Source organism: Macadamia integrifolia, chromosome 13 (assembly GCF_013358625.1).
Source record: "Macadamia integrifolia cultivar HAES 741 chromosome 13, SCU_Mint_v3, whole genome shotgun sequence".
NCBI classification, from domain to species: domain Eukaryota; kingdom Viridiplantae; phylum Streptophyta; class Magnoliopsida; order Proteales; family Proteaceae; genus Macadamia; species Macadamia integrifolia.
The window spans coordinates 17,599,919-17,623,238 of record NC_056569.1 but is presented as its reverse complement, the minus strand read 5'-3'; the positions used below and the strand labels follow the sequence as shown (position 1 = coordinate 17,623,238).

General features: G+C 39.5%; 1 protein-coding gene across 2 annotated transcripts; it reads right to left on the bottom strand.

The window, feature by feature from the left end:
• Window positions 1-17,236: 17,236 nt before the first annotated feature.
• On the bottom strand, window positions 17,237-22,902 carry LOC122059228 (endoglucanase 12-like). 2 transcript variants are annotated; one of them, XM_042621913.1, is made up of 6 exons: window positions 22,651-22,902; window positions 21,879-22,382; window positions 20,325-20,623; window positions 19,171-19,768; window positions 18,827-18,999; window positions 17,237-17,784 (listed from the first exon to the last, which is right to left on the bottom strand). In XM_042621913.1, the coding sequence occupies exons 2-6, from the start codon at window positions 22,252-22,254 to the stop codon at window positions 17,383-17,385; spliced, it is 1,848 nt and encodes a 615-aa protein (XP_042477847.1). In that variant the 5' UTR covers window positions 22,255-22,382; window positions 22,651-22,902; the 3' UTR covers window positions 17,237-17,382. The 2 variants fall into 2 exon arrangements, with proteins under 2 accessions (XP_042477847.1, XP_042477846.1); XM_042621912.1 differs by having other exon boundaries at window positions 21,879-22,301.
• Window positions 22,903-23,320: the final 418 nt, after the last annotated feature.

Genomic DNA, 23,320 nt, shown 5'->3' with positions numbered 1-23,320 from the left:
TCACAATCAAATCTCTCGAGAAAGAAAGTTGGAGGTCAAGACCATCTTCCCCTGAGTCCGGAGAATCTGAAAGATAATCCGAATCAGTACTAATCAGGGCCCACCCCTCTTGACCCGAAACAGGGGTTAAGTTCAAGTATAATTTCTCAACTGAATTGTCATCATGTAGAGTTTATATAGACCTTGTTTTAGTGTATACAATCATTTAAATTCAGTCAATGTATATATGTGTGATAACTTAGCTATGCATGTAGAATAGTAATAATTGTGGAAAATGTTCGTTCTTAAGCATCTAGTAGGAAGATTGGTTGAACTAAGTAGATTGTGTGCCTAACACCTTCCCAATTCTACAACCTGACACTTACCCTAAATCTCTAGACCAGACCAACTTTCGGGCCTTTTTCTCTGAAATTGGGCTTACCTTGGTCTTAGGCCTATAATTCTAGGCAAGGATTAAAGTATCGGTATCGGTCGATCAAAATTAAGATACATATCGAAGGGTATCGTATCGGAGATACGCTAAGATACGCTAAAGATACGCACATAAATGGATAGGGAACACATTTTTATACACTTTTGCATAAAAAATAGTTAAAAAAAGCTATATATAACATGTAGAATGCATAAATACTTAAGTAGAGGGTATCGTATTGATAGACAAATATATTGAATTGAAAATGCTCAAAATGATGAGGTTTGAGTTTCTTACAGTTTTTCCTTTCCTCATTGCCATTGCCACTGTGATGAGTGCCGTGAAGAGTGTCGTGGTGGTTCAAATCCTTGGCTAGGACCTTATTCTTCAATAGGAGCAACTACGATGATATTCTGCACTTGTCGAATATAGACATAATATTTACCCCAGTTGAAATATTTATGGTAGTGGGTCTCCCATTCATTGTAGAAAAATTAAATTTTTTTTATAGAAGTTGTAGATTAAATGTTTTTAAAGAACATATAAAAAATCAACAAAGTGTGGACCAATATATTTGAGTAGATCTGAGAAATAAAAAAAAAAATTGAAACCCTCACTTTTTTGGGGAAAAAATGTGGGTTTCATTTGAAATCATGTATTTAGTAATTATAAGTTATGACATTATTTTTAAGAGTTGAATAAACAAAATTTTCTAAAAAAAAAAACAATTTTGGGGATTTTTAAAAAAAAATTAATTTTGGAATAAAAAAATTAAAAATATATATTTTTTTGAGAAAAATAAAAAATTTCCATGGAAGTTGTAGAACACTTGTTTTTACATAACATATAAAAAATCTAGAAAATTGTTGGTGAGAGTGTGAAGTGTTTGTTTCAAACAACAAAAAATTCACACTTAAGTAGCCGTATCGTACCGATACAGTACGATACGGCTCGATTCTGCACGATACCTTCGATACGTACCGATACTCTCGGGAAATTTCAGATTTTCAAAAGTTCGTATCGTAGAGTATCGTACGTATCGGTATCGATAGCCAATACATAAAAAGAGGCCCAAAATTCCCCATAGCATATCGGTATGTATCGTGTCGATGCCTACCGATACGGATACGTATCGACCGATACGGCACGATACGCACCGATACTTAAAACCATGATTCTAGGTGGTGACTCCAAACCCTCTTGTATGATCCTGATCCCCGTATTGGACCATCATCAAACCCTCGTCTAAAATGATGAACTTTACACTCTTACGAAATAGGCCTCCACGTATCTCTGAGTGGTGATACTACGGTGTAGGGCCCGCAGGGCAAATACACATGACACACCCCTCCCTCATGCAAGATGAAAGAGAGGTGAGAGGATGGGATGCCAGTCTTCTTTCCCCCCAGGGGAAAGAGAGACATCTCATCATCTCCGGCCGCTACCTTCACAGTGGCGACTCCACTAGGGAAAAATATCAAGCTTCCGATACTAGATGCTACTTTTAAATGCAAAAATATTTTCCACCACTTCTGTTTGAGAACATGTTTGGCTAATCCCATATTTATAATTTTAGACAATAACTGCATCATGCATCATGCATCGTGCTCGAAGTGAAATCATTTGGCGAGGGACTCCCTGTCATGCCTGCATCCTCGGGGAGCTCAGCTCATGTCATGAGAGTACTCTGAGAGCAAATGATACCCACTTCTTGTATAAGGGTGTGAGGTATTATTAAACGGAGAGGATGTTCGTAATTATGCCAACACCCTTGGGGAGGTCCATGCACTTTATGACATTTTGAGATCAGATAATGGTATTCCCGCATTACACTTTTGTACACAATTACTCACGGTTCCACCACCCTGTGGCCAGTTGCTTAACCTCGTGTGTAGTCATGAGTAATGGAAAAGTAAGTCACCCCCTTGATCTCGTACTACGGGTATATCAAAAGGATCATGTACCTTGTGTATATAGATTCTATTAAGGAAGCCTTGTCGGTCCTATTGCATCCACTGCATACTCAGCATCATATAGAAAATAGATGAAGAAGCTAATAGCGCCACAAGCTAACTGTAGAACTTATTTACGATCTTGAAAAGGAATTTTCCTACATTATGTTTCCATCATAAAGAATTGCTTTCCTAATTGGGTTTCAGATAAGAGGTGTCCCTCCTCCTTAAAAAAATGTCTAAATATATGACTCAGGGGAAATCCTGTCAGAGTCACATAAAGTCCCAAGAAGTCCCAAGAAAATCAGGAGGAACCCTATCCACTCCCTATCATTAAGCGGACTAACTTTGGATGGATCATTGGTTGTTAATCTAGTGAATGTGTGAACAAGGGGTTGGGAATTCAAGAATCCTTAAATAAGCCACTTTTGGTTTAGGCATAATTCCACACCTTAAGTATTCTCCGCGGTCCCTTTGGACACGTCAGGGTAATCGGTTGACTTGCTTAATTCCAGTATCACCTCCATCGTTTCTTCAAGACTGTCTACTACTAAGTGATTACAACCCAATTAGTATGGATCGACACGACTCTCAATCACCCAAAAAGGCATGGGTCTGTCCTGTGTAGACCTTACAGATAGAAATGGTTGAAGTCAAGGGAGGGATAGCTCAGATAGTGCATGCACTTCAGAACCCTCCCAGAGCTGATCCTAGGACTGAGCCAGCAATGGCTACGGGAGATGTGGAACAAAATAGAGCTATTGGTTATCTGGGAACTCTTCCCGAGTTGACTCAGGAGAACCAGAGCAAGTTAGACCAACAGATCAAAGAGGATCTTCACCTACCCATCTAACAATGAGGGGCCTATTCTAGGGTCCCTCCTCCTAGGGTAGTGATTGAAGATAAAGAAGTGGAATTTACGGCGCATAACCGAATGAAACCTCTAGAAACAGAGAGAGAAAAGAAAGTTAGGGAGCAATTGGAAAAATTGAAAAATATGCTCCGAATAGGGAAAAGTTTGGAAAGCCAAATAGTGATTTCAGATGAAATGTGTTTCTTTTCCGAGGCATGGATTCCCAAGAAATTCAAGTGGCAGACCGATAGGTTTGATGGGTCAGGAGATCCCAAAGCTCATCTCAAAGTCTTCCTTAGCATCACCAAGTTGTGGCAACTTGCAGATAACTAGATGGGGCATGCCTTCATGTTAACCCTATCAGGACTAGCACTCAGGTGGCTCATCCAGTTGGAGCAATCCCAAACTCAGAATTGGACAACAGTGGTGAAAGCTTTCACCAAGCAATACTTATACAATACTAAGGTGGATGTAAAATGTCGAGAGCTTAAGACGTTGAGACAACAACCTAGAGAAGGATTCACCGCCTTCTTGATGAGGTTTAGGGATAAGGCTGCCAAGATGGTAGATCGGCCTTCAGAAGCAGAGTAAGTGGAAATGTTATTAGAGAGCTTGTTAAAGCCTTATTATGATGTAATTTACTATCAACATTTACAAACTTCTACACATGTGTGGAAAACAGAATCCTAAGAGAAGCTCAGTATCAAGGATCCTCCCAAGATGCAAGGAAAAACACCAGAGTCGAATGTGGAAAGGGTCCAGAAACTAATATGGTGAGTGCAGTTCAACAGTCAGTCTTATCAGCCACTTCTTCACAACTATTTATAATACAAGTAGATGCACCCTCTCAAAAGGCCCCTCATCCAAGAAGGCAGTTTTCTGATTTGGGAATATCCATGACAGTAGTGTATGAGAAGTTAAAGAAACGAGGATTACTCGGGACAGTGGCTCCAAGAGTGATCAACAACCCTCCTCCAGCTTGGTATAGGGATCATAAATATTGTGCTTACCACACTCAAAGGGGCATAACACTGAAAGATTCTTGGGTTTACAACATGTAATTCAAGACTTGGTAGATAACAGAACCATTGAGGTCAAGGTGAAGCAACCTCCCAATGTCAACACCAATTCACTCCCCGATCATATGAACACTCTAGATGAAGAAGCCATAAAGAGTGATCCCACTCAACTCATTATACCTAGAGCTTAGAAGAATCACATGAAGGCCCGTGCTTATAGGAAAATCATGAATCAAAGGGCCAAAGTCATGAGGACCCCTAAAAGAAGAGAATCATCAGAAGAAGAATCAGAAGATCGGACTCCCGTCGTTCATCCTTCCTCATCAATAGAAGAATCCACCGTACCATATTACCAACCCCTATCATACCTCCCACATTTACCATATTACTAGCCTCTGTCATACCATCAACCTTCACCCCACCATTAAGGAGGATAAATTTCCTCATCCTATCACCCCTAATCTTCAAATCCTACCTCTCACATTACATCATCTTCATAACATCCCGCTTCATATCCCTCATCAGCCTCATATCAATCAAATTCTCAGGGTTTGGTATATAACCCAAAAGAAGGATGGACAAATGGGTACAATTGGAAGGATGTGCTTGCACTACCAGACTCCCCAAAGATGACTTCATCAACAGGGTCAATGAATGCAATAGGGGAAGACTAGGAGGGTGATCCCACTTCTCTAATTCAGCCCACTATATCTTCAGAGGACAATCCAGAGGTAATTAAAGAGGTTACAGATGATCTTTCTAGAGCAGTAACTGCCATAAAAGAACAGATCAAAGAGCACATCTCCCTAATCCACATAGGGAATGCCATAGAAGATGATTAATCAGGTCTGATCCAATTTAGAGCCAGTGATGTCAAGTCTAACCCTGTGGAAATCTTTCGGTCCATACGCTCCGAATACTACGAGCATTTGGATGCAGGAGAATTTGATGGTCAAGAGGAATCTGATAGAGAACCAAGTGAGGGAAAATTAGTAAAGAAGAGGATGACGACGACAACGATGAGGACAAGAATGAGGATGAGAATGATGGAGATGACTCTGATTCTTAAGAGGATGATGAGTATCCATACTGGGATGACTACCAAGGGCCTTGGTATAATGATAATGATGATGAGTCAGAATATTACTCACCGGATCACCAGATATGTTTCTCAGTCTATGCTATCGATGGTGATGATCTAATAGTTGATTTGACAGGTGGCATTCACCCTTCCCTCTATATGGGAGGAGATGATTCTACATTAGATTCAGAAAATGATGAAGAATCTAGAGAGCCAATGCAAGTATATATGGATGAACATAACTCTGCACTAGAAATGGAGGAAAAGTTGTGTGAAGTGTATTCTAACACACTGAAGATGCAAGAAAGGGTAGAAGAAATTGACAACATGCTGGGTGAAGTAACTATCGGTGATCGGTTCTACCATGAGCAACTGAATGATCTAGAGGAAATAGAGCCAAATGACATGTTCACAGAGGCAGTAGACACTGCATTCCAACAGCTTTCTAATGCAGTAAAAAAGTTCCGAGCTAGGGCTATGGATATTTATGGAGGACCTCGACTTCCCATCCTAAGTAGGGAGGAGAATCAAAAGAAGAGGATGATCCTATGGTGGGGATAATCACCATAACAAATAGCAAGGATGAAGATTGTTATCCCACAGAGGCTATTGTAAAGAAACCTGTCAACGTGATGGAAACTAGAAGTGGAAGAGGCTATAAGGGCAAGGCTCTAGTAGTCAAGGACTAGTGAGGCAGGAACCAGCAGCTTAAAGAAAGAACCAGAGAACCCAGTCTTGGCTTAACTCAAAAAGTCCCAGGCTAATATCTCAATTTGGAGACTATTAATGGCATCCCCCACACACCGTGAAGCAGTTTTAAAGTCCTTCACTAATGTATAGGTGCCGATCGAGATAAATATGGCACATCTCACACATATAGTAAGGGCAACATATGATATGCAATCCTTGACATTCTCAGATTCAGAGCTTCGCAAAGGGGTCCAGCACAATTGAGCTCTCCACATCAAGATAGAATGTCTTGACAAGATGGATCCCCAGGTTCTTGTTGACAACGGGTCTGCCTTGAATGTGCTACTCTTGAGGTCAGTAAAGAGTATTAGTATCAACCTAGAAGATGTGAGGCTGACAACCCAAACCATACGGGAATATGACAATACCAAGAGGAAGATCCTTGGCATCCTTACCCTTACCATAAAGATTGGCCCAGTGACGTTTGATATTAACTTCCAAGTCATCGATCAGGCCTTGGTTGCATCATGCAAAGGCAATGTCCTCTAGTCTCCATCAAAAAATAAAGTTCATTTATGAAGGAAAGGTGATTACGGTAGCCGGGGATTCTGAAGTGGTTAACACGTTGGCCAATATTGAAAATGGAGAAGAACAAGACCAAGAAGTTCAACTAAGTGGTTTTGAATTACATGCAACTTGTGCAACTATTACCAAAGGAGGAAATCCCGGCTAACTATGAAGCCATCTGGAGTTCGCCAGTGAATCAGATAATGAAGAATATGCAATATTTTCCTAGAATGGGGCTAGAAAAATATCATCAAGGAGTTCCAAATCAGCCTAGTTTAGCAGTGAACAAAGGAAAGAATGGTCTTGGGTACACTCCTCCGACCACCAAGGGATAGAAAGTGCTGAGGATGACTAGGAAGATCTCTGTCTCTTACTACCTTACTCTCAATGGGTATTTTGTAAAAGAAGGAGAGGATTTCTCTTTCTGTGGAAATGTGGAGCCATGGTTTGATGAAATCGCCACAAAGAGGCAACCAAGATTTGAAGTATTTTTTCAAGATGAGTTCGATTGGATGACTCATGAAGTGGAACAACAACAAATTCTAGTCAAAGTGATCAAGACTATTGCATCACCAGGAGAGTAGAGATTGTATTGATTAAGATTGGGTCTTCCTCTAATGACCCTACAACATTGGTCCGATCAAAGGAGGCACTGAGTCCTCGAGTCCTCCTGAAAAGAGAATGGAAAAAGAAGATAAGGCTCACCTGGAGTCTACTGCTTCCCATTGATTTGGAAAGTTACATTTGCTCCCTCCTATAAGAACCAAGAGCCCAAGATCTATATGAGTTCAAGCCTCGTCCTTTTAGAGGAAGAAGTGTGTATGCAAAGCAAAGAAGAGCATAAAGAATGATGGTTTGCATGAACTATGCCCGAATCAACTGCAGTGGGAAGGTCCGTGAAGGTGGTCGAAGATGTGACCGAGGCACCACGATGGCATCCCTCAACAGGCTTGAAAAGATGGACTTTATAGAAAAAGGATTGAGCAGTCTCCACAAATCTTCACCCCTAAAAAAGTTTGGCTTCCGAGAGCACGAGGTTGATCAGTTGGTATTTGTGAAGAAGCAGGCATCCATCCAGAAGAACTATTGCGCCATTGAAGAAATAGTAGCAACTTTCTCATAAGTTGAAGAAGGCTCTTTGCCACATCTCCTCATCCATCAAGCCACCGAACCACTCTTGAACTGAACAAGCATTGGGGAAAACTTTAAGTTTGCTCATGCTATTGAGTCAACTAGCCTGAATCCCCTGGCAAAAGCATCAAGCTAGTTATCAAGTTTGTAGTTGAGTTTTTTGTTTATGATTTCGTGTCGGCCTCCCCTCTCAAGGAGAGTCCAGAGTCCTTGTATGTCGAGTATGTTACTTCTTCTTTCATCAATGAAATTTCTGATTCTGAGTCTGACTTGCCTCCTTTCTCTAATGATGATCTTAATAAATATCAAGAATGAATAAAACAATGCAAACCAAAGAAATCCAACCCATCCATGAGGATACTCAGGTTATTACTCTAGGAACGACCAATGCCTTTGAGAGGTAAAAATTGGCACTACTTTGATGACGAAGAAGCAGAACAGATGATTAGTCTTTTGAAGAAATTCATCGGGGTCTTCGCTTGGTCTTATGAGGATATGCCTGGTATCGACCCCAACATCGTGCAGCATCGATTACCGACTGATCCTGGGGCAAAATCGATAAAGCAGAAGCTCCAAAGAGTGCATCCAGAATGGAGTGAAAGATAAGAGAAGAAGTTGTGAAGCAATAGAATGTAAGGTTTCTACAAGTGGTGAAATACTCCCAATGGTTGGCCAACATTGTACCAGTACCGAAGAAAGATAGCATGGTACGAATGTGCGTGGACTTCCGAGATCTTAACAAAGTGAGCCCTAAAGATGACTTCTCATTACCTCACATTGATGTATTAGTGGATAACACGGCGGGGCATGCTTTGTAATCATAAATGGATGAATTCTCGAGATATAACCAATTAAGCATGCATCCAGAGGATCGTGAGAAGATAGCCTTCACCACTCTATAGGGAACCTATTATTATAAGGTGATGCCTTTTGGATTGAAGAACATCGGGGCAACTTATCAGAGAGCAGCTATAGCTATATTGCATGATATGATGAACAAAGATGTAGAAGTCTATGTGGATGACATGATAGTGAAATCAAAAGACCAATAGGGGCATATTCTTGCACTAAGGTGATTCTTTGAAAGAATAAAAAAGTATCAGCTAAATTTGAATCCTCAGAAGTGTGTATTCGGGGCACCCCCTTTCTCTTTAGTATACGGGGTTGAGGCGGTTCTACCCGAGGAAATCCGGGTACCATCCTTAAGGGTGCTTCTTGACAGTCAGCTACCTGAAGGAGAATGGGTGAAGGTCAGATATGACAAGCTCAATTTTCTCGATGAAAGGCATGTGAAAGCTATGGATAATCTGAAGAAATATCAACTGAGAATGGCCAGGGCCTTTAACAAAAATGTGAAGCCCTGCCATATAGAGGAGGGTGGACTTGTTCTTTGAGAACAAAGAGCCCTAATTCATGACCTAAGAGAGGAATTTAGGCCCAATTGGAGTGGTCCATTCACTGTCAAGGAGATTCTACTAGAAAAAGCCAAAACTCATAGATCACAATGGTGAAGAAATACCCGGACTGGTCAACATGGATCAACTCAAGAAATATTATATCTGAAAGGATGAATAGCCTAAACTACGTCAGATCTGATTCCTTTTGAGGGATACGTAGGCAACTTGACATGTGCAAGTGCAGTCTCAACCATCTAAAGGCAATAAATTGGTTCCTTGATTAATAATCAAAGTATCTTAAAAGATATAGTTTGTGTCCCCCAAGAATCGCCATTTGGCATGCAAGGCCATTAGGTATCTGTCATTCTCCTATTGGTTCGTCAATTCTTATCCAGGATTCTATCCCCCAAGAATCGCCATTTGGCATGTAAGGCCATTAGGTATCTGTCATTCACCCATAGGTCGTCAAACTCTTATCCCAGATTCCATCCCCTAAAAGAAAATCGCCACCCAGCACTAGTTTATCAAGGCAAGTTTATTCCCCATCCTTGATCAGTCAAAAAAAAGAGAGCTTGATGCAACAGTGGTAAAGGCTTGTTTGAGTCATTAGCTAATGGGTAATGCTTTGATAAATCATTATATCTCTTTTGTTTTTGATGGTTTCAGGAAAATTCATGAGCTCGTTGGATGAGACGTTGAGGGAATGGACCTTGGACATAAACATAAGGGTGCCAGGATTATTGAAATCCGTGAATGTGTCATTTCTCAGTCGGATCAGGTGTGTGAAATTACATCACCAATTACTCCGGTAGGTGCCTTAACACTGGGATGCCAACTTGCATGTATTTCGGTTTGAATTAGTAGAAATCTGCCCAACTCTCAAAGAATTCCGGGTTTGTAAGTTACCTCCACCCAAAGGCAGGTTGTTCCAACCATCTTCGAAGGAAGATTATTCAGAGAAAAATCAAAACTTCTTCGGATGAAAAGAAGAGGAAGTGAAGAAATTCGTCACTCTCTACGGTCTTCGAACTCCTGGACGTGGTGCATCACCCGTCCTGATTGAGGTAGTAAAACGGTTGAAGAAATGAGATGACATCATCCCTATAGTTCTTGCTGAAATATTCAAGTGATTCAATGACATGAGCCATGGCCATAGATTCGGACTAGATCATTATCAGGGGAGTCCAACTATTTTTCAGATTTGACTTCTTGAAAAACTGAAGTTAACCAAGTCAGTAAAAGGAGGCCCACTTGGAGCCCTTTGCTACCAGGATAAGAGGAAAGTTTCGGAATTCAACCTTATCACTGACTGGGAGAAGTACCTGCAGGAAACGACTATGCGAGATATTGCATGGGGATGCCCAGAGAGGCACAAGAAGATTTTCTGATGAAGACCCCTAGCTATAATCACGTCAGGTTGATGGGATTAACTCACACATCCTTTTATTTGCCCATGTATATCGCCCAACAATATGGGCTCGAGGTGATGGACCCAGAAGAGTTAGTGAGCTTTCAACCACTTCGAGAGTTGTCTCCCCACCTTGTTACTTACCTATCCTATCTATGGTGGGAAAATTATCTCCTTTCCACATAATTCACTTGGTAATGGAATGAAGAAGTATTTGGGTTTTTGTGTCATCCTGATTATTCTAATTATGACTTGAGTTGCGGAATTGATTATGCCTAAACCATTGCAAACCACAAACAAAAAACAAAAAGAAAAGTTTCTCTTTGTGTCAAAGATAGACTTTCATTCATAAGATGCCAAAATAAAAGGGGGAGCGAAAAATAAAAAGAAAAAAATATACATGTGTTTACAATTGCAGGAACTACAGGAACAGGTCTCCAAGAAGTAAAGTCATCATCTGAACCATACACTAAATCACCCCCATGGAGTATCGGGGAACTCGCGGATGCTAGTCCAGTCTGCTCCAGCCTCTGTGTCATATCCTGAATTAGTGCATTCTACTGGGCAATCTCCTGGTGGTAAGAGTTAACTTGGCTCTCCAAGGTGACAATCCTTCCATCCTAAGGAATATGGGAGAGTATCAAGAAGAAGAATGCATCCTCCTGATCTCAAAATAGAAAAAAAAAGAAGAAAAAAGGAAGAAAATACCTTGGCGACTATCACCTCACATAAGTCATAATGCATCCTCCTGATCTCAAAATAGACCTCTGGAGACACATGAGAAAGAGCATATTAGCCAAAGGGAGTCAAAAGTCAATTGAAGGATGATCAGATACTCACATAGTCGTTAGGAATGGGCATCCCAAGGGAAGCATCTACATCTATGCTCCGCTCTAGAAGATGAGGGAGGCTGGGGTTGGCCGCATTGGGATAGCACCAAGCAGGAAAGCCACAGAAGGGGATGTTGGCTACTCTAATAGACCCACTAGCACTAGTAGAGGGTCCATCTTCCAAAGGATCAATAGCGTTGACGTGTGACTGAATAATAGAAGGGTCTACGCGTCGTGTTCTCCCCTGAAAGAACATCAGTCAAGATCGAAATGAAAAGAAGTTGAAGCGTGAAGGAAATACTCAAGAAAGGGTAATATACCACTGGACCGTCAGGACCAAGAGGGGTGCATATTTCTCTATCCCGGTCGAGAAATGATTCATCCCATACTCCATCTGCCAAACTCTCAATCTCATCTGCAAGGATGATCTCTGGGCAATGAATGGTAGGTGGAGGAAGACAGGGAGAGAAATGTGACTCGATATCATACTACTGGGTTATGACTCTCTCTCCCAGGTACCAGACATGGCCCCATATGCCTCGGAACAGGACTCGATTCTTAGATAAGTATCTAGCCAAGATAACTTCATCAGAGTCTAGAAATATGAGAGACTGGAATGGCCTCTAAGTGACCTGCAAATCCAAGTAAAATTAAGTATAGTATAGGACAAAAGAAATTTTAGTGTCAAATGTGGCATACCTCAGTAAGACCATTCAGAAGAGAACGAGTTGTCATCCCCGAAGGATGGCCTCGGCCCCTGAGCACCTGACAGTCTCCCCACCTTGCAACTATGGGGAAGGAAAATGCCTGAGGGTCCCTCAGTCTGGGAGTTGTAATCTTCAGGTGCTCAAAGCACCAAGGTTGTTTTAAAAGATCAAAGAAAGGAAAATGCCTGAGGATCCCTCAGTCTGGGAGTAGACATTCGCATTATGGAAAATGTCCATTCTTAAGCATCTAGTAGGAAGACCTGTTGAATTGGGTAGATTGGGTGCCTAATGCCTTCCCAATTCTACAACCTGACACTTACCTTAAATCTCTGGACCAGACTAACTTTTGGGCCTTTTCTATGGAATTGGGCCCACCCCGGGTCCTAGGCCCATAATCCTAGGTGGTGACTCCAAACCCTCTTGTATGATCCCGATCCCCATATTGGACCATCATCAAACCCCCCTCTAGAATGATGAACTTTACACTCTTACGAAATAGGCCTCCATGTATCTTTGAGTGGTGATACGACGATTTGGGGCCCGCAAGCAAAGCACGCACGACACACCCCTCCCTCATGAAAGGTGAAAGAGAGGAGTGAGGATGGGATGCCAGTCCTCTTTCCCCCCAAGGGAAAGAGAGACATCTCATCATCTCCGACCGCTACCCTCACATGAGTATATTAAACATAGTAGAACACATCGTTGCAGGTCTCTTCATGATTTGAACCTACACTAGGTTTAATGAACTAGGCTACAGAGTACGTGTGAAGTCAGACTTCTTGAATGTTTCATCATCTATGTAGCCGATTAGCTCACCATCCATATCCTACTGGTCGGCGTTCGTGAAATCCCTTTCATGACAAAATTGGACATTCTTAACCAGCCTTGTCCTTTATCTTGGTCTCATGGATGTTTAAAGAATTCGCCTTTTAAAATTCTCATTGGTAGGCGGCCTCACCTCCTACATCCACTTAGGTCAGCCCATAATGTGTACTACAGTTAATACACCCCCACATTTCATGAGATTTGGCTTGATTAAGAGTCTATAATTCATCCTCCTTTCATTGTGGTGGTACTACTTTCCTATCTAACTAGAATGAACAAATATTTTAGTAGTATTAGACAGGTCATCCAGTGACTTCGTTTGTACCCTTTGAACATAATTCAGGAATTTACCTCTTCACATAGGTTGGGTGTCCATCACATGACCTATGACACATGATTTTGGTGCTCATTCCTTTAGAGGATATCACCTTAGTGATCTGAAGCTATATACAAATCATAGACATATTATCTTCTTGATTACATAGAGTTAATAACTCTATCTCACTAGCCTCACTATATATATATCCTAAACATATATATACATCTTCGATACTTTAATATCGTCTTTCGATTTTCTGATCCGTCCTTGCAATCCAATACTTGTAGTCATGGTTTATTTTACCGATTCCTCATGAATCACTCCACCAACACATGTTTGGACATGCCACTTTTAAACCAAGAAAATATTCAAACTCTTAAATAATTAAATCTAGGCATATCTGGTAGATTTTATTTTCAAGTAGAGATTAACCATCTTACTTTAATTATCTCCATAAGAAGAAACTCACCATACAAATATATGCATTCTCATAAGAACCCCTACATTTTGGGCTCACTACATTTACATATAAATGTCAATAATATAATAAGAATAATGCATATAGTGAAAATTTTAAAACACCCACACTGTCCTACCATCTTGTAACATAGTACTCAAATTCTACATTTTGATATTGCATAACCATATATGGTTAACTCACGTGGTTCCATGCATTAGTAATTCTAGATACACATAATTTCAGATATTTGTAAAACTGGAATTAAAATCCAAATAATAGGCATTGATTAATGTTCATGCTGCATGACTTTATTTATCCCCCACAATTTTATGTTTACAAATTGTTATTTGCAAAAATTATTGCATCACCAAATAATCATTGGGATAGCTTAGACATACATGACCTTACATATAGTCTACGTAGATCAAAGATCAATCGAACATTACATGACTCAAATTGGTAATATGTCCAGTGTACTCTCTATCATAACTGGTTACTTAACCAACTAATCCCAAATGAGGTTAATTTTTTTTAAACATGAAATTCATACAACTTAGCATGTAAAATTCTTGTATCATCCTTACCAAAAAACTTCTTATATCATAATTATTTCAGTTTGGATCTCCATTTAGTCACCATATAACACCAATTGAATTCACATGGTTTAGGAATATACGCAACCCCCAATTTTAATAATTGGATTAAAATATAAAAATAAAATGTTATTAGTAGAACAACCATGCATGACTTGTCCCCTTTGTTGATCGTATTTTAAGAACATGAAATGAGTGTTGGGATCAGTCAAGGCTAATATTGATCCAATCCTAATCCAGATTGGCCTAGATCAGCCATAAATGTTCCTGGATATAATTTTTTTTTTTTTATATTATTCCCTTTCATTTGTACCGATCGACCAATATGATATCGATCAAGACTGATACCAATCTGATCCCACCGATTAAGTCCAATCCGATCTAAACCATGACTCTTAATAACCATCAACCAAAACATACAACATAATCATTGATTAAGTCATACACAAAGAACTGTTACATAGGTTCAAACATACCTTCTACATGCACCTGGTAAAACTAATATACCTAAACTCACTTCAATTTATAGGAGAGTGATTTGAAACCAATAGTAAACAGCCCTTAACTGTTTTTTAAAAGCTAGCCATTCTGTAATGGCATATATTAAACAATTATTTAATTGTTAATGATATCGGTCAAATACTCATAGTTAGGCTGACCCTTTAATCCGTGTTGATTCACCCATAGAGTACAGATCAAGAATTGGAATCAAATAGGACCAATGCAGGATCCAATCCAATCGATTTAGACCAATGTAACCAAGCCAAACAGTAGTGCAGCCATCGTTTCACTGCAACTCCCGAGAACCAAAAGCCAACAGTCGCACCTATATACAACTCAACCACTCTCGTGGCACCTCTGACCACAAAATCCGATAATGCAACTGTTATGTACATTATGACATTCTGATAATAAGATTCTAATGAAATGAATAGACAAAATGACAAAAGAAATAAATTCTGAAAATGGATTTGTTTAAACCATCCAAATTCTTTGGAAAACCAGCACTTGTCCTTTAACCACTATACCAAAAGAATCATTTCAAGTGTGATGTTGTGGGCCTTGTGTATATTAACTTTCGACCCTTTTTTTTTTCTCTTTGAAATGTGGGTACAGGGACGAGAGAAGAGACAAAATATCCTTACTTCGACTCATTTCTATGGAAGTTTCTTCATGTGCAAAGTGAAGGGAGTATGTACATGGACTGGACTTTATGCCGAGAGCCAGGCCAGTGAATTTAAAGAAGCGACAGAGCCCTATAAAAAGGTTACTAGCACAGGAAGGGATGTTGAGAAGCGTATGGGCTGGACTTTCCCCTCACAGCCATTCTATAAGCTTAACGTGGACTTCTCTGGTTGTGATGATAAAAAAGGCGGCCTGGGCTTTATCATTCGCAAAGCGGAAAGAGCGCATATTTTGGCTGTTTCAATTCCTATGCTCGCGACTTCACCACTCCTTGGTGAGACTTTAGCCTTGCTAACTGGGCTTCTTCATGCCATATCGGAATGCATCGAGGACCTGGATGCTGAGACTGACTGCAGTGAGCTTCACAGATTCCTTACCAGGCCAAACTCGATCATCCCTCTTGAGGTGGCCCACTTGGTTGCTGATGTCAAGCACTTGGCTTCCTACTTCAGAAGATGTAATTTCCGCCACACTTCCAGGCAGCATAGCTGACTCCCTGGCTCGGAAGGCAGTGTCTCTGCCGAGCGAGACATCTTGACCGTTATCCATTCCTTGGCTATCCAATATTTGTATGTCCGATGCCTTGCGCTCGGCTTGTGCTAATAGATAGCCTTTCTTTCTACCAAAAAAAACAAAGAAGGAAGAAGGTAGTATGGAGTATGTACATGCAGTTGACATGCATATCAACTATTCCATGAAACCACCCACACTGTATTCTAATATTATAAACACTGAATCTCTCTCTCACACTTCCGTAAAGCACACACTATTGCTCTTGCCTAATTATGTTATTGTCATCCTTTCGGATGTTTGATGGCAACCATAATCCTAGAGAGAGCGAGAGAAAGCATTGAATATACAATTTTAAACATAAATGCATGACCAACAGAGTGGGACATGTTAGATCAAAGTGAGAATCAGTAAAGATAACCACAATTCCTGCATTCAAAAGAAATCCCACCAAGTCATCACTTGACCCCTATCCCCTCGTCAAAACAATGGTTCGAAATAACCCATTTCATGGATTCATTTATTTAGTGTCTAAAAATCTTTAACATGCTGACGAGCTTATTCCTAGTGGTTTAAAAACCTTAAGCTTGTTAGAAAATAAATATGGGTAGAGTATAAGACTTATCTGGATATTTTGTAATTGCATCCGATGATGTACAAATTCATAGCATCATAGTAATCCTTTTTCTTGAATCAAGAACACAGAATTTGAATTAAGTCGTATCAGAATGATACTATCCTTAAGGTTTTTAAATGCCCCTAATTGTGCAATCGGGTTGACCATTGCATTTATACTTCCAAGATAAAACAACTATCAATCACATAAGGTGCATTCTAATATGTGATTATATAGGGAAGTTCGAAGACTATACTCATTATCAGACACAGAGACTTCAAAAAACAGAACATAGAGTGGGAAAAACAAAAGCACTTGCTAAAAAACCCTTGTCAAATTTTCAGACCATCTATAGAATATATAGACAAAGTACCTTTTTACGTATGGGTGTATCTGTTTATATACATACGTGTCTGTGCATGTACAAGCATCCCTATACACATGCTTGTATGTATACAAGCGTCCTCGTACACATACAAATGTGTATGCACACTCATATATAGGTGTAGACCCAAACCCACACCCATCCTTGGTACAATAAATAACTAGAAACTTTGACACTAAATATAAATAAATCCAACACAAACCGCCACAAGAATAAACCAATAGTAAAGGCACATATCGATGGATGTATCTCAATATCTTTATCAGGACCCATGGGGTAGTGTATGAAGGAATGTATAAAACAAATATAGCATGCCTTAGAAATCAATTTTATATCATACAACTAATTAAATAGTTCATAATAGAGATCCAATGTCTCTCTTTACATAAACAAATTAGAAAGGTAAAACAAATTAAACTCCAGGGGCAAGGGAATGACAGTTTCATGGCCTCCAAGGTGGAGGAGGTGGTGGACTCACGGGGTAGAGCGGTGGAACTGCAGAGAAGATGGTGTTCTTATCAATGCCATAACCGCCGCTGCTGGTAAGCGAGATGAGTGCTGCAACCAGTCCAGCATTTCCAGCCATGGTTGGTTTAGTGAAGTTGGAGCTTGTACGTACATCCTTAAACCTATCAAACTTGTCAGGACCTGCAACCATGGCTCCTATAATGGTGTTAGGATTTGAATTTGGGCTGTCCCGCCACTTCCATCCTTCAGTGCACTTGTATTTATGGCCGTTGGCTGGTATCGACGAACCACGATGGTGCACATGCTTGGGGTACTTTGAGCCATAACCGACCAAGTAACTCATCTTCATGGGGTTTTTCCCTAGAATATATTCAATCTGTAGAAACTCACATCACAAATTAATTAAGGAACTAGTTTAAGGGACGCTGTGTAAGTATAAATACAAATTAATTAACAATTAATTGATGCTTTCATATTCATATATGTTACCAGTAACCACAGAGACCATGGCATAGACCAGACTGGTGAATTTCTGGTATGATATTTAACCCTAGCTAGGAGGGTGAAGACAAACTATCTATGAAACTTAGAGTATGGCATACTCTTCTGACCTTAGGCCTCTTTGTTCTAAAATCTGAAATGTGTTTGACCAACCTAGATTGTTACGAGCTGGGCTTGTCTCGTATGCCCCTGGTTTGTGGATATGGAATATATTAAATGAAGAGAGAGAATGAATTTCATATTTATGGCCCAGGGACGTATGAGAACATTGTCGTATGTGAACTTGATCTGCTCTCAGGAAGGAAGCAAAGCTCCTATAATACGCAATAACACGCAAGACAAATTTCTGGAAACAACCAACTAATAAAAGGATCCAAAATCAGAGTCTGTACTTAATTAATAATACGTGTAGCATCGTTGGCCACTAGAACACACAGATCCTTAGGAAACTCTGAAGGCTCCGCTTAAGGGAAGGGAAGTGAAATTTTCATACTTTAAAAAGAAATGTTTATAATCACTATCCCATATGATTGCATAAACTACTTTTTTTTTTTAACCATATTTAGTAATGATATATTTTACATGTAATTTTATTTTACATATTATAGTAAAGGGTTTTGGATGCAAAGTAAAGTGAAATTTTATAACTAAATATGGAATGATTTGAAATTAATATTAAAGTCACATGGGTAATTGATTACATATATTTTCATTTTTAAGTATGACATTTTCCTTCTCTTTAATTCACATTACAACCAAACATAGCCTAAGGGAGAAAAGGAATCTCCTCATTACCTTAAACCCATTTAGAAATTTGGAATACCATCGACATAATGTAATTGTGGTTATTAATAAACAAGTTAGAGAGAGAGAGAGAGAGAGAGAGAGAGAGAGAGAGAGAGAGAGAGAGAGAGAACCTGAGAGACGGCAAACTGATGAAGCTTGTCCGATGAGACATAATTTGGACCACAAAAAAATCCCGGAACACCACTGGCGTTCATGTAATCGACGTAAAGAGAAGCCAAGAAGGCAGTATTAGCCACATACTGCAGAGGCTGTGGCTTTCCATGGTTTAGTTCAATCATACCCCCTGCAAAGGTTCACATTCATATTTAAAAATAGACAAATGGAAAGGTTAATAAGAAAAAAAGAAAAGGATTATTCTGGTAATGATACATCAGATGGAGGTGGTTATTTGGGATGGGATGGGATGGGATGGGATGGGTTGGGTGAATCCAAGGTCGACATCCTTGATTATTACCTTGAGTCCAATTGAAGACATTGTAGGTCCGAAGATAAGAACACATGTTTCGACCAGTGGTATTCTGATACATGCTCAACATATCCTCATAAGGGTAGCCAGGATTCAGGAAGATCCTCAACCTTGTTAAAAGCAATTGTGCTGCGGGCAATTTGTTGTCCCAACTCAATACACTTAAATCCAATTTCCCATAAAATGCCTTAGAATTCTTGGGTATGCCCGGGTTGGTCGCAAGTGATAGGTAACTTGTATTACCCGTTGCATAGTACATCCATGCAGCACCCCACATGTACTCGTCGTAGTAACCCGTAGAGTTATAGTATGGCTCAATGTATGGGTTTCCACGACTGTACTGTCCACGCTTTCCGCTGTCCCTCGCAAAGTTGTAGGCTCCTGTGGCTCCTTTGATTAGTTTCTTCTGGTAAGCCTTGTCATCTCGAAAGACAATCGATGCAGATGCTAGTGCCGCTGCCATCTCACCGGCCAACTCAGGCCCATTGTGGCATGTCTGGGTGACCCTGGTATAATCCATGTCTTCTGGCCTCTCCCAACAGTAGAAATCGCTAGGGATAGTTGAATTGATTGGATTCCCACCAACCTGGAAATAACATCGATCGATCAGAAGGGTCATTTTCTAAAGGTAAGGTAAATTGGAATTAATTAGTGCTAAGCCAAGCTTCTGAAAGGGATCAATTCATTTCATGCAAAGCCCAATTACCCAACCTATAGTATGGGCTTAGGTTACTCAATCGATCTAAAATCCAATATTGAGTTGGACTGAGCTTGTTCAACACACTGGGGCTGGCAAAATGCATGGACCGGTACCGTTGCATTGCATTAGGGAGTAGTATTTTAGACTTCATCAATAGAGGGTGAAAAGTGTAATGATGACCCAATAATTCAATCACAGTCATCATTAGTGGAGAAGAGATTTCTGAAAATCACAGGTGAAGGGAAACTGGCATAGATCAAGTTCACGCATGAGAACATTCTCGTACATCCCTAAATAAAGAGAGAAAGTCGATTCTAAATTCATAGACTAAGGACGTACAAGAATGTTTTCATATGAGAACTTGATCCGCTATGCAGTAAAACGTAATCCAAAATGTATTCGGTTAACAAAATGGATAAATAAGTGAAGAAGTACATCTTACTTGGCAATATATTTGGTTGGGAATTGTAGCGCTGATATTGAAGGTAAGGAGTAAGTAATCCGTACCCCACTTGATGAGCTCTCTGACATTATCGTACTCATTTATAGCTTTGTATTTGTGACTATATTCTATCACAGACCAACTAAGCATGGTCATCGCAAAGGACATCGGAAAATGGAACTTCACATTGTCTCCCCCATCGTAATAACCTCCCGCAAGCCCGGCTTTCACATCTGATCCATCGTTTAGGCCCGAATTGCCTCGCCATGGCACATTATTGTTCTTCGGCAAACGCCCAGCTGCGAGGAGAAGGATTCATAGAGCCATAAGAAAATTTAGAGATTCTACTTTTATCATAATAAAATAGCGTGATTTATCTTGTTTTCAAAAACACAATCTTAGCAAATTGTATTATAAGTCTAAATCTGATTTATAGAAGATTATGAATTGGGGTATTCTTAGGTCCTTGTTGGTATCATTTTTCTTTTTTTATTTTTGTTCATAAAAATAGTTTTAGTTGCATTTAGAATCATTTATGGAGCTTGTTTCTATTTACAGAAAATTTGATAAAACACAAAAATAAAAAAATGATCAAGAGTCATTTATGTGTTTTGGTTAAAATTGATTTTCAGTTGTTTTTTAACTGATTTTTGATGAGTCAGTAATTAAAGACCCAATATAGAAGGGTAAAATAGTCATTTGTTATGTAATTAGAAATCCAAGCCCATTGCCTCCTTTTCTTCAACCCAAAGTGGAGAAAAAGAGTCATCAGTAAGATGGGTGAAGGGACCATCTCTTCACCCATTTTTTCAGAAAACCACTTTACACATAGGGATACCAGACTATTTCTCACAAAAAACCATTTTTGTCAACTAGTTATCAAACCATTTTTATGTGTTGATAAAAAATAGTTTTCATCAATGATTGTTCGTTAAATAGGTAAAAAGAAAGAAGAAAAATGTTATAAAAAAGGACCACAATTCCATCGTGTAACCATATGATGAATGATTAACATAATTGTTTATGATATTAGACTCTAATTATTATTATTATTATTATGGTAAATATAGCTATCCTATTCCAAGCTGTTAGCATATTGCAAACTATATTAGTTGTTGTGTAAAGAAAAAAACAAATTATAATAATTTGTTGTTAAATTAAAGAAAAGACCGAGTATTTCTTCTGCCACCGCAGTCAAGGGAACTTATTAGTTATTGTGAAAAAAAAAAAATATATATATATATATATATATATAACAATTTGTTGTTAAAGAAAAGACCAAGTTTTCCTTCCGCCACCGTAGTCATTGGATGGTGTCTATAGAGTATATGGGAACAGTGGGGTTATCATAGACCATTCATGAATAAAACATAGCAGATATTGACAGCCTTTGATGTCTATACAATAAAAAAATATCACCTTCAAGAAATGTTCACAAATAGAAACCATGTAAAATGGAATAAAACAACTGTTAATAAGATGAATAAAATTTGCCTGCCATGCTATCTAAACTTCCAAATTAGGATTTGTTAGAGAGAGAGAGAGAGAGCTTACACTTTTGGGCGTTGAAGAACCTGAGAGCTTTCTGAACTGCATGCGTGTAATTGTCTGGGGGAGGAGTACGGGCCTTGTGTTTGGGCAATGTCTTGGCTATGATAGTTGGAAGGGCTATGACAACAAAGGCTATGAGTATAGACAAAACTGTCCACTTGAATAACTTACGGCTGCAAACAATACAGCCCAAGTCAATATACTTCTTCTTCTTAACATCCTGCTGAGGCCCCAACAGCCAACTCTGCTGCGTCTCATCTAATTGCTGCGAGTGAGGCAGTGCCGCAGGGTCGTAGTCCAGATTCCGGCTATGCTCGTCTTCCATCGCCGATTCTCCATGGACCTCGAACGATCCTCCCCAACGATTCACAGCATCCATGATCTTCCCAACAAATTTATCCACAATTCATGGAAGACCCACGTTTCCTAGCAATCCCCAATTCAGATTTCAATGGAAATTCACCCAAGAACAGAGCCAATCAGAGTCAAAAAATATTCTTCTTCTATCTGAAGAAGAAAACCAACCCAATACAGATATCAATCGATGCTACTAGAAAACGCGGTTTCAAATTGACTCTGACTGAGCGATCAATAAAGGGATATTTCGGAACAATTCAGAAGAAAAAGAAAAAAGTGAGGTAAAGTGGAGCAATAAGGGAGATAACAGAGGATTCTTCTAAAACGTAACCATTAAAGTCTAAAGGAACATGAACAGAAACCACGAAATTCAAGATGGAAAAGTTTGTGTTTTTACAAGTGAGAAAAGACTCATTACCTACACAGAGAACCACTTTAATATGAAACTATAAAGAGACAACTCCACATTCTTTCTCTGCTGGTTCTTAATTGGCTTTTAATGGTTTCTTCTGATCTGTCCTCTGTAAGAGGGAAAAGTTGACTTGGTGAGGAGAGAGAGGGAGAGATGGGTTTTATTCTTCAGTTCATGCTTTTGTTTAATACTAGTTGAGAGAGAGAGAGAGAGAGAGAGAGAGAGAAAAAGATTGATCTAGAAACGAGCTCATCGTGGACGCTGAGTAGTGATTTTGATTATATATATATATTTGGTGAGAATTTGATGATACTCAAGTGGTAGGAATTTCTACCAAAAAAAAAACAAAGTCGTAGGCTGTGGGGTCATCTTTTGTTACATAATTGGCTTCATTAATCTCCTTAGTAAACGTTTTTAGCTTGAATAGCAGTTTGGTCATTCTGGCTGGCAGTTACCAAATTCCAGTGGGCCATTTTCCTGTCACACTTTTCATGAAAACATGCTACCGTGCGCCGGTAGTGTATTGAAGCGTGAAGGTTGAAACCATGCTTACAACCTAACCGGTCGAGACATTTGGTTGGATTGATAGCATGGTTTTAGAACACGGTATAGGAAAGCGTTTCAATTATCTTCGAAACTGTTTTGTTATTGGAATGGATTGATATCGGATTATCTG